The sequence below is a fragment of the Clarias gariepinus genome, chromosome 4 (genome assembly GCF_024256425.1).
Source record: "Clarias gariepinus isolate MV-2021 ecotype Netherlands chromosome 4, CGAR_prim_01v2, whole genome shotgun sequence".
Lineage (NCBI taxonomy): Eukaryota > Metazoa > Chordata > Actinopteri > Siluriformes > Clariidae > Clarias > Clarias gariepinus.
Window position 1 is genome coordinate 19,483,653 of NC_071103.1, and position 13,972 is coordinate 19,497,624.

General features: G+C 37.6%; 1 protein-coding gene across 5 annotated transcripts; it reads right to left on the reverse strand.

Annotated features, from left to right (window-relative positions):
- Positions 1-1,207: 1,207 nt before the first annotated feature.
- casp2 (caspase 2, apoptosis-related cysteine peptidase) lies at positions 1,208-10,580 on the reverse strand. 5 transcript variants are annotated; one of them, XM_053495327.1, is made up of 12 exons: positions 10,355-10,580; positions 9,407-9,563; positions 8,040-8,189; positions 7,851-7,928; positions 6,116-6,188; positions 5,862-5,953; positions 5,506-5,685; positions 5,214-5,342; positions 4,925-5,015; positions 4,607-4,807; positions 4,278-4,387; positions 1,208-3,719 (listed from the first exon to the last, which is right to left on the reverse strand). In XM_053495327.1, exons 1-12 carry the CDS (start codon positions 10,573-10,575, stop codon positions 3,585-3,587), a joined length of 1,617 nt encoding a protein of 538 aa, XP_053351302.1. In that variant the 5' UTR covers positions 10,576-10,580; the 3' UTR covers positions 1,208-3,584. The 5 variants fall into 5 exon arrangements, with proteins under 5 accessions (XP_053351302.1, XP_053351303.1, XP_053351306.1 ...); XM_053495328.1 differs by having other exon boundaries at positions 1,209-3,719; positions 4,613-4,807; XM_053495331.1 differs by having other exon boundaries at positions 1,209-3,719; positions 9,407-9,584; positions 10,355-10,460.
- Positions 10,581-13,972: the final 3,392 nt, after the last annotated feature.

Consider the following 13,972-nt stretch of genomic DNA (forward strand, 5'->3'; position numbering starts at 1 on the left):
TTTTGATCCTGGTTTTGTGAGCTCAGCTGGAAACTTCCTCTTTATACAATATAAATCCAATCAATATTTTTTACTCCTTAAGGGTGTTTTTTGTTACTTTGGGTTACACAGCTTTTTAACCACCTCTAAAGGTTAAAAACATGCTCTAAAAACTAAGCATGTAAATAAAAGCAGTGTGATATTACATGTTTGGACCACCGGCTATGTATATTTGTAATAGAAATATGAGAATGGTGGACATGCGTATTTGTGAGTGTCCATGTCCAAGCAATAGATCTTGCTCTGCCTTTAAATGCTAGCATTGCAGCATGTCCCATGGCATCATGCCAGCATATTGGCCCGCCCCTCCCGCCTGGATTTCCGTTTTGCTTCCTCTCTGTTGCCTTTAGACCAACATGGAAGTTTGTTGGAGAGGACACTGCTTCCCTTTAGGGTGCCCCTGTAACCTGATGAGGGTGTGTGTGTGTGTGTGTGTGTGAGTGTTTGGGTGGAGGGGGGCGGGGGGGGGTCTAAGCAACTTTCGCCTCATCAGACAGGAGATACTGAGACAGTGTTCAGGGGGCAGGATAAAATCTCCACCAAACACACATGCACACAGGGGCTTTAAATATGACTTAAAATATGACTAAATATGACTTGCGTATTAAACCGCAGCTGTGATTTGTGACTGATGGACTACCCCTTTAGACATTCAGGAATTCAGACTGTGATGGGCTCACACATGATTAAATTGCTGAATAAGTATTAAAAAAGAAAAAGGAATTTGTGTTTTGAACAGGTTTTATACCATACTTGACTATAGTGTACTGTTCTATAACATGATTTTTCAATGCAAATAAAGCAATAAGTTAAAATAAACAACATTTCATATTTCCTCATATTTCCCATGTTTGTTTGTTTGTTATCTTGGATTTTTAACAAAACAGTGATTAAAAAAAGCAAAATAGCCAGAGGGCAGAAGAACACTGTGCACCTTACAATCTACTTGATAACACACCGTTATAAACATGGAACCATAAGGGCAAGCAAGCGTAATGTGATCAGGGGTGAATCACCGTGGTGGTCGCTCCATCAGTCACAGTAGGGTTGTAAGGCCATAAGAAGAAGAAGCAGAAAATGTACTGAGAAAGTACAGCAGGGAAAGATGTAGAAAAAAGTAAATACGGAGTCAACGACATCCTTATGTATTGGAAATACTGCATATTTTGTTTACTGAGATAATGGTCAGAATATCAGAAGTGCACTCGTACTATCGACCAAACAATTTACAAAACTAGTAACATTCAGAATAACACACACACAAAGCACACACCACAATAGAGGCAAAAAAAACAAAAGCACACCTGGACAGGCAAGCATGCATACACAATCACAATCATACTCAAACAAACATAAATAAAGGCCGCGGAATTACAGATAAATTAATGACAGACAAACAAAAATAAAGCCATTATGCCTGTACAAATCTATTTTACAGCCATGTCATTTTATTTAAAGACAGTTTTTTTTTTGTTTTGTTTTTTACAAAAATATTACAAATTATTGTGAACATCGTGCACAGCACCATCCTGGACAACATTAATGGCAGTGAATATAAATGTAAAATTCCCTACAAATTGGATTTTTAGGTTCAATTTTACAAAATTTTGCTAAAAATAATTTTAGAAACCAGATGAACAGGAAAACATATATATATATAAATAATGATTGTTGCATGTCCTTTTTTAAATAGCTTATAAGAACATTTAGTGGAGCTGGTCATAGTAGGACATTCATTGAATTATATGTGATTCCCTGTCAACTTACTAATCATCAATGCAAAAACAGAATGTAACACAGAACAAAACAATAACATATTCTGTGTTTACGTGAGTAAAGAGGCAGAACTGCATGGGGGGGGGAGAGAAAAACTCTGAACTTTGTCATACAGTTTATACATTAATACTCTCAGAATGGGCTTAATTTTCTGAAGAGTAAAGTTCAATATTTTGTCGATCATCAACACACACATAAACATTACGATTTGGTCTAGATTGGAATTAAATCATGAGACGCATTTACAGATGCAAGAAATCAATACTGCGCAAACTCGAATGCTAAAATTCATCCCTCTGTGTTGTAACACTTGAGTGTAACATTAAAATAATTCCTTTTTAAGTTTCCTGCACAAAAAGAACACAATAACCATAGCATTTCTTGCCATTTACAACACAACCTGGTTTGATTCAAAAGTAGAAGTTAATTTCTCTCTTTAAATATTTCCGTCTAGTATATTAGTGTTCCATTTAGAAGTATGCTTGGCATTTATGTTAATTCAATCACTAAAATATTATCTTTCTCTATATAAGGTCTGTTGCCATGCCAAAGTAACTTGCGTGTGGATCATATTATAGGGTGAGATCACAAATGCTAACTAAAATAAGTTGCGTTACAGAATCATGAATCCTGCTGGAAAACACATGACAGACAGCGATATGATATTTGGTTTACTAGGAATGTGAAAGTGTGCAAAATAAAGTGTGCATTAAAGCTGTATTATGTCAGGCTTTGGAAACCTTTTCTCCTTTACTGTTCACTGCACTAAACTAAGCGAGCGAAATCTGCAGAGTGAGTCGATTACTGTACTGACCATAAAACACTCCTAAAAGACCTTCAAGAGTGAGAATGGAGAGTGGTCCATTAAAGCCTTCAATGTTTCTGAAATACAGTCTTAAGTCAGAGGTGACCGATGTGTCAATCTAAGTACTGTTTCGTGTACAGATCTCTACTGCCCTCTGGTGACAGAGAAAACTTTACCAGGAATGAGAAGTGATTAATAAAACATTAAAAAGGTAATACAATTGCACAAAGACTATGCAGATATCAGTGGACATTTTGCTGCCTCCAGAGTTTGTTTATCAAGTCTCAGTTTTTACAATAAAATATTGGTCTGTGCAATACGTATAAATGGAGACTGTGATGAGCTGTGGTGTGGAATACTGCAGATCAGTACATTTACTGACTCATTGCGAACACAAAAAGTTTTTTAGTGGAGTGAATGTACTGAGGAAGTGTTCATCACTGAGTGGCACTGGGTTTGGCTAAAACTGACACAAAAAGCATTTAAGCAAAAAATAATAAACATAAAAAAGTAAATGAAATAGGCTTAAAAATATTTTAAAAACTGTAGAGTTCATAAATTTCCTACAAAACTAACAAAAATAGATCTTAAAGTGTTAAAAATGGTTACACATAGTTAATTAAATTGTGATTAATGCACATGTATGAAGGCAAATCCAAATAAGGACACACAATTTATAGCAAGTTATTTCAATATTTCATATTGGCTTAAGCTTCATACTATATAAAATTACTGATATTTACAAATTATTTGTGTCATTTATGATTTACACCTTATGGCCCAGAAAAGACAAAAACTATTTACAGGAGCAGGGTCTGTGTGTGTGTTTGTGTGAGTTTGTTGTATGTTGTGACTTGTGCCTACTTCCATTTTATTGCTGCATTTTAAACCCTAATTATTGCAGGGTTGAAATTATCCTATGAATACAGATGATACAGCATACAGCAGCTCTGTATTCATGTGTCTAGTTATTTGGGCAGTACTTGGGAAAGAGGTAGAGGTCTTTGCAGAGTGAACTGGTGAATTCAGACATCTCTTTGCAGCGATGGTGTGCTGAACCTGGAGCATGGCCTTCTCTCTCCTTTATTTGGCTATTCACCTACTCAGATACAACAACAAACAAACACAATAAAAACAAGCACTGTTAGATGTTGCAGGTTGGCCTTTTGCAATAGAATGTTTATTCTTCTATTATTAATAACTGATATATATATATATATATATATATATATATATATATATATATATATATATATATATATATATAATACTATATAGGAAGTATAGGAAACCTTCTATTTAGGTTCCTTGTTATTATTACACTTAGTAGGTTTTTGGTCCAGAAGTCGCTTTTATTTTTGCTCTTGTGTATTATATAATACCAAACAACATTTAGCTTTAATTAGAATAATATAAAAATGTATAATACAGAAAAATGGCAATGTTGTCAGAATAGTGCAACAGAAGTGTATCATTCTAAACAGGGTGCCATCAGTGGATAAGAGTGCAGAAGAAAAACCAGCCATACTCTCAGGAAGTGGGTGGTGACATACTTGCTCTGTACTAGCAATCAGGGTGCATGTGAGCTTATGTATGTACAAGTAAGTAGTTAAAATATTTTTTTTAAAATAATTTTTAAAAATCTATGTTTTATTACCTGGACCAGTATATCCGATAAGTGTGTATCTCTAGCTTTCTGTCTCATAGCTGTGTTGAGTTCCTGAATAAACCACGAGCCTTTCTTTGTGTTTCTCATTGCAGCAGTGCCTAGGTTCAGACAAACAAATTTATACATTTAAAAAGATCCAATCGCACTTACAATCAAAACTCCTTATCTTTATTATTTAATTAGAAAGCAACAGGTGTCAGAAGTGTTATCAAAGCTGCTGGTTGCATATAAAACCTGTTGAAAGTTTTTAAAGATATACTGTACACACACACACACACACAAAACTTGTGTACACAAAGACATAAATGGATACACACTGAAACCTTTGAGTGTAGCAAAACCGCAGATCATGTCGGATCTCTGGGGTAGTTTCACGCGTAGTCTCTCAGCTTCACTCTCTTCACTTGCTCTGTTCTGTCTGTCGTGGTTCTCCTCTCTCCCTGCATCCCTCTGCTCACAGTCTGTAGACTGCATCGAATCATCACCATCCAACTGGTCCACACCACAGTCCATCTCCTCTGAAACAGAATGCTGTCAGAAATCAGAAAACAGCTCACTGGTTCACTGCTTCATGTTAACAACAGTTTTTCTTAGTTACATAACAAGCAATTTTGTGACTTAGTAAGTGTGCCAACCTCCTCTACAGGCCTGAATGAAGAACAGTTTTGGCTTGTTTTGAAGGAGGGTGCAATGAGCGTTATCAAACTGCTCAAACACCCATTCCAGCTGTAACAGAAAGAGAGGCTCTCAGTGCTGGGATTATTAAATAAGCAATTATTAATCACTCCTCACTGTGAAAAGGTTTTACAGACAGCAGCTAATTGATTTCTACCTGATATTAAGGATAACTTTATAGCAAATTCTGTGTTTGAGTACTGATGCCCCTGCTACTATTTATCAGTTCAGAAAAAGGCTGAGGCTTACCTCAAGCAGCTTTCCATCAATGCCAAAAACAGACCCCTCCACTCCATGAGACAGCAAACACACAACACAGCAGTCAGACTCGGCGTGCTCCGGCCGCCTGGCAAACTGCTCTATGCAGGCCCGCATGGCCTGAAGGACAAAACGGTAATATAGGCTTTTAAGCCACACTCACACACAAACATGAACTAGCATTTACAAACACTATACCTACACCTAACACAAGAAAAGCCTATGTATACTTACAGTGATCATTCTCATTTTCTTTGCTAAGATGAAGTGGAGGGAGATGTACCTGGAGCGTGAGATCTTTTTTCAGACAGACTGTAAAGTCCAGCTCAGTAAAGAGTCTCCTCAGAACCTCTTCATCTACCTCTCCTCCCCTTCGTGTGTCAAGGTCTGATAACTCAGCCTCGAAGTGCACGTTACTCAGCACCAATGCAAGACCACGTGGACTTGAGCTCATTGGGTACGCCTGAAGAAACACATAACGGGAAAATAGTGTGAGTATCTGGACACAGTCTGACTTTTAGTACGCACAGTATGTATCTGTGCAGGTACAGGTAAACCTCAGGGGTGTGCATTTGTGTGCATCTGAACCCAGTGAAACAGGTAAAATTGTGGGGTGTGTGTGTAAATATATATACATACCTGTGCACAGTGAGACAGGTAGAATTCCTGTGTGCAGGGGAGCACAGCGGTGGTCAGAGGACTGTCAGCATCTAGGCACATCTCCATAGACTCTGAAGGAACAAAACAACCAAATGAATCTCCACATATTGTAATAGCGCAGGTGAGCTAGGGAACTCTTAAGTCAATGTTTAGCACAGTTGTATATGACATCAGTGTTTTCAATACTTCATTATTTTACATTATATCTCTCTCATTCTCACATTCTCACTCACCCTGGGTGCGAGCTCTTTTTGCAGGTACTGCACACTCCTCCGTTGGAAGTGGAAGTTTAGTGGCTGAAAACCTCTGCAAAACAAAACCAACAACATAAACAGATTTCTTTTTAAACTTGTTAAGCTGCAGTTATAAACTGATGTAGTTATCCTTTTAACTCTCATACAAAGCAATTTCTGACGAGTGAATGCCGTGGATTATAAGTTTAAAATCTTTTGTCTGTTGGTTCTCTGACACATTCAGGATCTGCAGGGTCTTTGGGTGTGGCACCGTGAGCAAGTTGAGCAAGTGTTTTCTATCTTGCTATTTCAAGAAACAACTCTATCCACCTTAGTGCTTAAACATATTTAAGCAACTAACATGGATCTTAGAGTAAGTGTGCTAAACTAGGCTCAGCATCAAATTATCTTTACTGGAACATTAAAAATAAATGGTAAATATGATATGAGATCAGTATGCTCACTTTGTAAAGTGCTAATCAATGATTAACCAAGGAATTAGTCACCAAGTTTACAACTAATGCATAACCGCACCATATAGCCAGCCTGTACTAGGATACATACAAACTAAATTCAAGCACTCAAGAGTTTGGACACACCTCTTAATTCAATTGTGATTTTGCAATAGTCTCCTTTGAACAGTTGATATTGAGATGTGTCTGCTATTATGCTCAGTAAAGTTAAAAGTGATTTTTTAGGCTGGTAACTCTAAATGAACTTTTGCAGCAGAGCTAAGTTTTGGTCTTTCTTGTCTGGGACGGTCTTCATGAAAGCCAGTTTCATCATGGTGCTTGATAGGTTTTGCACATGCACTTGACAATACTGTTCTTGCAAGAATTATTTCAGAATAGCTGACTTTCTTGGCTTAAAAGAACAACTGATTGCTATTTTAATTAATTACCTAATGCCATATCTGTTATTTTATAGTTTTTTAGGGGAAAAAAATGAATTACAAGGTGTGTCCAAACTTTGACTGGTCCTGTATGTCAATGTAAATTTCACTTAAGTTATAGTAAGTTGTACCAACAGTGTTATACTTCTGGTGATTTAGCTATTCAAGTTAATATTAGAATGAAAAAAACAAAACAATGCCAATATGGGCAAGAGAGCAAATATCATGTTTTTCCGTTCACAAGACCTCAATAGTGGTTCATTCATTTTATACTCTAAAAATTTTTTTTTAAAAAAAGCAAAAAAAAAATAAAATAAAATACAAACAGCAATTAACTATTCTGCCTTAGTTACTGCCTGAAGCAAATTTGCTCTGACAGTTTAACTACAGTTATACATTTAAACAAAGAGAGCTTTTTGCTTTCAGACAGCTTTTACAGTGTTTTCAATGGTGGAGTTTAGTTCACTTCATGGGCCATGTGTATTAAATAAAGTCAAAGACGAAACTTGCCATGTTACTTTCTGTTTTTGTTTTTATTTGCAGTGACAGGGAAAGGAATGATGTAATCTGCAGCAGAGAAATAATGGCTTCTTGAAATATATTAAAAAACCAAACATGCAAACATACTGAAAATCTTTAGCATCAGGCTAGTGACACTTCTTTTAATACCGTTCCATGTTAATAATAACCGATGTTTAAGTAATACCGATCCATGTTACTTACTATAAACAGTAATAAACCATTAAGTAATTAGCACACAGATTTAAAAGCAATAGTTTTTTAGAATTGGCTCAAAATGTGGTGATTAGTTTTGGATTGGGTTATGGGGTCTACAAGCCTCACCTCCTGGTCTTTCCTTTTCTTAGCAGGTGAGCTGTTCTGAGTGAAAGAGATTTCGCTCTGACTTTGTGTAGGTGAGTTCTGCAACCATATGTGTGCAACACTTTTGTTACAGACACAGTCTTGCCTTTGAAATTTGTATCTTTCAGAACAGGTGTGAAACTTGTCTTTGAAGCCTGTGATGTTTCTCACCTCTTGGTCTCTGAACCTAATAAGCAAGTTAAAAAGGTGCTCCTGCTCCGTCTCTTTAAGAGCTGCGCAAAAGGTGCTGAAAGCTCGGGGCCCACGTTTCGGCAATAGCGTCAGCAAACGCCAGCTCCTCTTTTGGGATGTTGTCTCTGCCTACAAGATTCAAATTATGACAAAGTCAAACACATTTACTACAGAGCTTACACCTTTGCCTTTCAACCCTAAAATGTCGAACATTTGGGATTGGAATCACCAGAGACCGGTGGATACAATATCATCACAATACACAGGTGCCGATTTGAGTTGCATTGAGATTCTGTTTTTATAAATATCCTGATTCGATATTTTGCTACAACTGAAGACAAACTTGGCAAATAATTTTCTCCTACCACACAGGATGTTGTGCTGCCTGCCAATATGTGAAATGCTTAGAGCAGACCACCTGTAGGATTACAGAGGAATGGCAACCTTTTTACCACCTTAAATGCAATCATTAACTTAATTCATAAACACTAATTAACCTAATCTGCATGTCTTTGGACTGTGGAAGGAAAGCAGAGTACCTAAAGGAAACCCACGAGCACAGGGAGAACATGCAAACTCAACGCACATAGATTCAAGGCAAAAATCAAACCCTCAACCATGGAGGTGTGAGACCACAGTGCTAAGACACCACCATACCTTAAACACAAAAATATTTTTTGTGGTTGTTAGGGCAATACATATAGTGACCCATAAAAGTTTCGTAACAACCAAATCAATCACCCCCGTCTCTACCAAACACTATCTTTATAAATCAGTGACTATTCGCAGAAAATACAAAGTGTATATTCAGATGTTCCAAATTTAAACTGCCTAAGCCACAGGTTCTCAAACCTAGTCCCGGTGCCCAACATGTTCTAACTTAATAATCTCTGACTTTAGTGTTAACTCAAGTTCAACATCTTTCCCTAAATGTTTTGCTAATTAATTGCTTAGCAGGCAAAGTGCTAAAGGGTTTCTAATGCAATGCAAAAATACAGTTAGCTTTCAAAAAAAAAAGAAACAAAATAAAACACTTGCCAGCAGTCAATATTACCATAATGCAATACATTAAAATTAGTCAACATCATCTAATGCTGCATATGAATCCATGAACAAACTCATGAAATGAGTTATGTGAGGTTACAAGTAAAATTTAAGGAGCACCCTGAAGCAGCTTTACGATTTTTACATCACCTCAACCTGTCATTGAGTATTTTCCTCTAATAGGGAAAACTGTTAGAAGAAAATAATCAATGACAGGTTTGTCTGATGTAAATAATCAATGACAGGTTTGTCTGATGTAATATAACATACCAGAAAATCCAAAATAGTGCACTGTGCCTTACCATGACGGTTTCCGCCATGCCCTCAGTGAGAATGTCTTCAGCCTGCAAATACTGTATGAGTAACTCGTCCACCACCAGCTCTTTACAAAGAACCACTGAATTCTTCCTCAGAGCCACCTTGTCCATCTCTGTCATGCCACACCCCACGAGCATGGTGCTGTAAAGTCAAGTGTATGTGCTTAAAGGATGACAGACGGACAGACAGACAGGCAGTAAAGTGAACACACACTCTTAACACCCAGGTTGCCCTCTAACAGGACACATAAGTAGTAAATAACACTATTGTCAATAACTATTTAATACATATATACTGTATATAAATTCACATGTCTGGTTAAACAAATACACTAAATCATTAATTAGATACCAGAACACAAGACAGACTAAAAGCTCTAGTCCACAGATTCAATATTTTGCCAACCGCCTATTTTTTTTCAATAAGCTACAAACAATTCAAGATAAATTGTTCAGTCCACTTCTAATATTTTAGAAGAAATACGCAGTTATATATGTGTGTGTTGAGCAACTCACCAAACAAGCAACGTCAACTTTTGTGTGTGTGTGTGTGGAGAAACCTGAACACCTCAAGTTAGCTTGCAGGCTATTTCCTTAGCTGGTTACAACACATTTACAGAAACAAACAAAAGAAACGCTTTGTTTAAAGGAGACAAAATTCAGCAGAAACTCAGGAAACGCCTATAATCTCCCCTTCTTTGTGCAGTATGCTAAACTAATTAGCAAGTGCCATATCCAGTTAGCCAACGCCAAGCTAAAGGCTAGTCAAAGTTAGAGCTAGCTAAAAAAAACAACAACAGCAGCAGTAGCAGTAGAAAACCCAACAGAGCTCCCGACCGGCCAGCAGTGTGTATGAGCACAGCGCGTTACATTACACCGAGTCTAAAGCTGCGTGAAGAAACAAGAAACAAGCAGCGGTCACGAAAAACTTACCCGAGGTTACGGGAAAAAATAGTTTTTAAAAAAATAATTGACAGTACAAGGACTATCCAGGAGCAACTTCCGCGCCAACCGACAGCGAATGAGGATTTTCTCCTCCTTCTTCTTTCACGACAGGATGAAGTGTACAGCGCGTTATTACTGCCACATACTGGTGTTATAAACGAACACAACAGGCAGAACTCAGAGTCTGAGGGACAGGAGGTGGTGTACATCCTGTATCGGGCGACAGTCTATCACAGGGCACGCAAGCAAACACACACAGACACATTATGCACAATGTGGAAACATTGTCTTTGGATACACCCATTGTCTATACCGCTTTATTCTGTATTTAGAGTCGAGGGAGGCCTGGAGCCTATCCCATTAGACTTAGGGCACGAGGCAGGACGGGGTGCCAATCCACTGCAAACACATACAAATGCTCATATAGGCAATTTGGGATTCAATTAGCCTAATCTGCATGTCTCTCGACTGTTGGATTAAAACAGAGTGCCTGGAAGTAAACCCACCAAGCACAGGGGCAACATGCAAACTCCACACACACAGACCTGAGGTGGGAATTGAACCCTCTACCCTGAATGTGCGAAGCCTAACTTTGCCGCTACAGGGAGAGCTCACTTACTCATCATCTATACCGCTTTATCCTGTATACAAGGAAGCAAGGGGACCTGGAGCCTATCCCAGAAGACTTGGGACAGGGTGCCAATCCATCGCAGGGCCCACATGCCTCACACTATCTAATTGCACACTACCGGCTTTTTAGGAATGCCATTTGGTTTAATCTGCATGTCTATGAACTGTGGGAGGAAACTGGAGTACCCAGAGGAAATCCACCAAGCACAGGGAGAACATGCAAACTCCACGCACACAGACCCGAGGCAGAAACCGAACCCACGACCCTGGAGCTGCAAGTCCTGATAATTATGACCGTGCTGCTACAGGGAGAGCTGGAAATTAATAAACGACAGGTGGGTGTGATGTGACCTAACACCAAGGTGAAGATTGTTGCCCCTGTGAAGTGGACACAGTTTACACAGCTCACAGTGTTTTATTCCTCTTATACAGAAACCCAATAGTGTTGTAGCCCATCCACCTTAAGGTTCAATGTTTGTGTGTGTTAAGTTGCTTTTATGCTTACCACGGTTGTAAAGAGTCATTATTTGTGTTACCGTTTTCTTCCTGGCAGCTCAAACCAATCTGGCCAATTTTCTCTGTCCTCTTTTATTAACAAAGCTTTTCCACCTGGCATGCGCTGTTCCAGACGGCCCCACCAGTAAAACCCAAAATAGGTCCAGTCGGACACCACCCATTATTATAGCTGATGAAAATCAAAAAGCCAGTATCTCAAAATGTATAAAAATATTTTTTAAGATAAGTCAGAAAAACAGTCAGTTTACAATACAGAAAGTACAGAGTGGATTAATGAATAAACTTTTCGAACATTGGACAGTACTTCTGTATTGTAAATCCTTTTTGTGATAGAAATATTATAATATTTTGATATATTGGACTTTATTTTCACAAGCTATAATCTCTCTTAATCTTTGAAATTGAAACAAAAAAGGCTTGTGATACAGTATGTTACTTTATGTGTAATGTATCTAAAATATATGAGTTTCTCTATTTGAATTAAATTATGAAAAAAAAGCTTTTACAATAAAATTCTTTATTGTAAAAGCCCACCCTTGCTGATGCACTGTGTATACACTTTCATTCAAAACAAATACATGAACATACACGCACACACACACACTTACAGTAGGATAGGCTACCACCCTCTTCCTTCACTGCAAGTACCTGTTTTCATGAAACTACTTTTTAGCAATGCAGTTACCTACTCCTCCTGCTCCTTTTCATTCTGCTTGTTACTCTGGCCCTCATCATCGATTACAGTGCACCTTTGCTGTTCTTGCTGGCTTGTCACCTGCTCTTGTACATTTGACTGATGGTGCTGCACAAACTTTGGCATTGGTGAAGAGGCAGAGGCTACTGCAGCAGCCTATACAGGAAACATGTTTAAAATCTTTGGACTTTTGACAGCACCTGCCTTCAAACTTTCTTGCATAGCTTTTCCACATCACCTTTCTGGGTAGGTCACGAGTGATAAAGAGGCTGAGAAGATTTTATAGACAGAGCAAGATACTTCATTACTCTGCCTATGGTGTACGCATTACTGATTAACTCCAAAAAAAAAAGAAGGTGGGGTGGATTATATCGCCCCCAAAGTGCATCGGCTCACCAGGAAAATGTTCAATATGTCAGATTAACAATCCAGGAACACACAATTATAAAAAAGGACATAAACCTGATGTTGCCTTCTGCTGCTGCTAGCCCATTCACTTCCAGGTTTGATGTGTTGTTTTCACACCTTGGATGTAGAGTGCTAATTTAAGTTACTAAATTAAATGAAGCTTCCTGTCAGCTCAGACCAGTCTGGATATTCTTCACTTTTATTAGCAAGGTGTTTTCAGCTTGCTTACCCTCAGCAGTTTTTCTAAGAGATCAACAGTTTCTAAAATACTCAAACAAGCTCATCTGGCACGAGCAACCAGCCCATGATCACAAAGGTAACACTTTTGTTCATCCATTCTGGTGTTGAATAGGAACATTAGCTAATGCTCTTGATGCATATGTGTACAATGGTTTGAATTGTGCTGCTGCTTAGATAAAGTGTACAGTGAATGTATGTGTTAATCAGTCATTGAGAGAAAGAAATAAAATTCAAATGACAGTGTAAATTAATTCTTTAAACAAGAGGATATCATAAGTGTTATATAAAAATGCAATGTGTGTACTTCCTGTTAATAAGAATAACGCACAATACAACAGAGAGAAGAAAATAAATCAAAACTCATTTAGTATTTGCAAACATTATGAGGAAAAAAAAGAGTATTTTATTGTTTTAAACTACAAATTGTTCTGATTCAGAAAAATGTAGTTGGCAAAGACTGATCTTAGTAAATCTGCAGTATGTAAATGGCAGGCCATAGCAAAAACAAAAACAAAAAAGCTGGCTGGTGATTTAAAGCTTTATTTCTCACACTAAACGGCAAAATAATTTCCCCCGCACCATACTTTTTTTTTTGGATTATCAGACCCTTTCATTAATTTGTCACAATTTATAATACTTGTTTTTAGGTGTGGGTTGAGATTACTACAAATCTACAGTCAAAAGAATCTGATATTACAGAACCAGGTTCTTAGACCCAAACTCAGCTCAGATCTTAACTTTTCAGTACCAGCATTTTCAGAATTAGTGCTTAAGCCTGGAGGTACTGTAAGCCAACCAAGAACATAAGAGGATATTTGGTTAAATCTGCCTTAAAAGAACATCACGGTTCCATTAAGCTTAAATTCAAGTGCAAATTAATTTATTATTTTACAACTTTGGAAGTGCTTGGTTTAAGGCCAGAATATGAAGTGTAAGTTAGACAGGAACAGAAATACAAATCCCTCTCATCCTACCCCTTTGTGCAAATATTGACAGTATAAACATATTATGAAGTGGACAACTTTACCCCAAGTTAACTAACTTAAAAAAAAAAAATCAAGAAGTAAATGATTATAATTAACAATTCCTCTAATATTTGCAATAAACATATACATAGG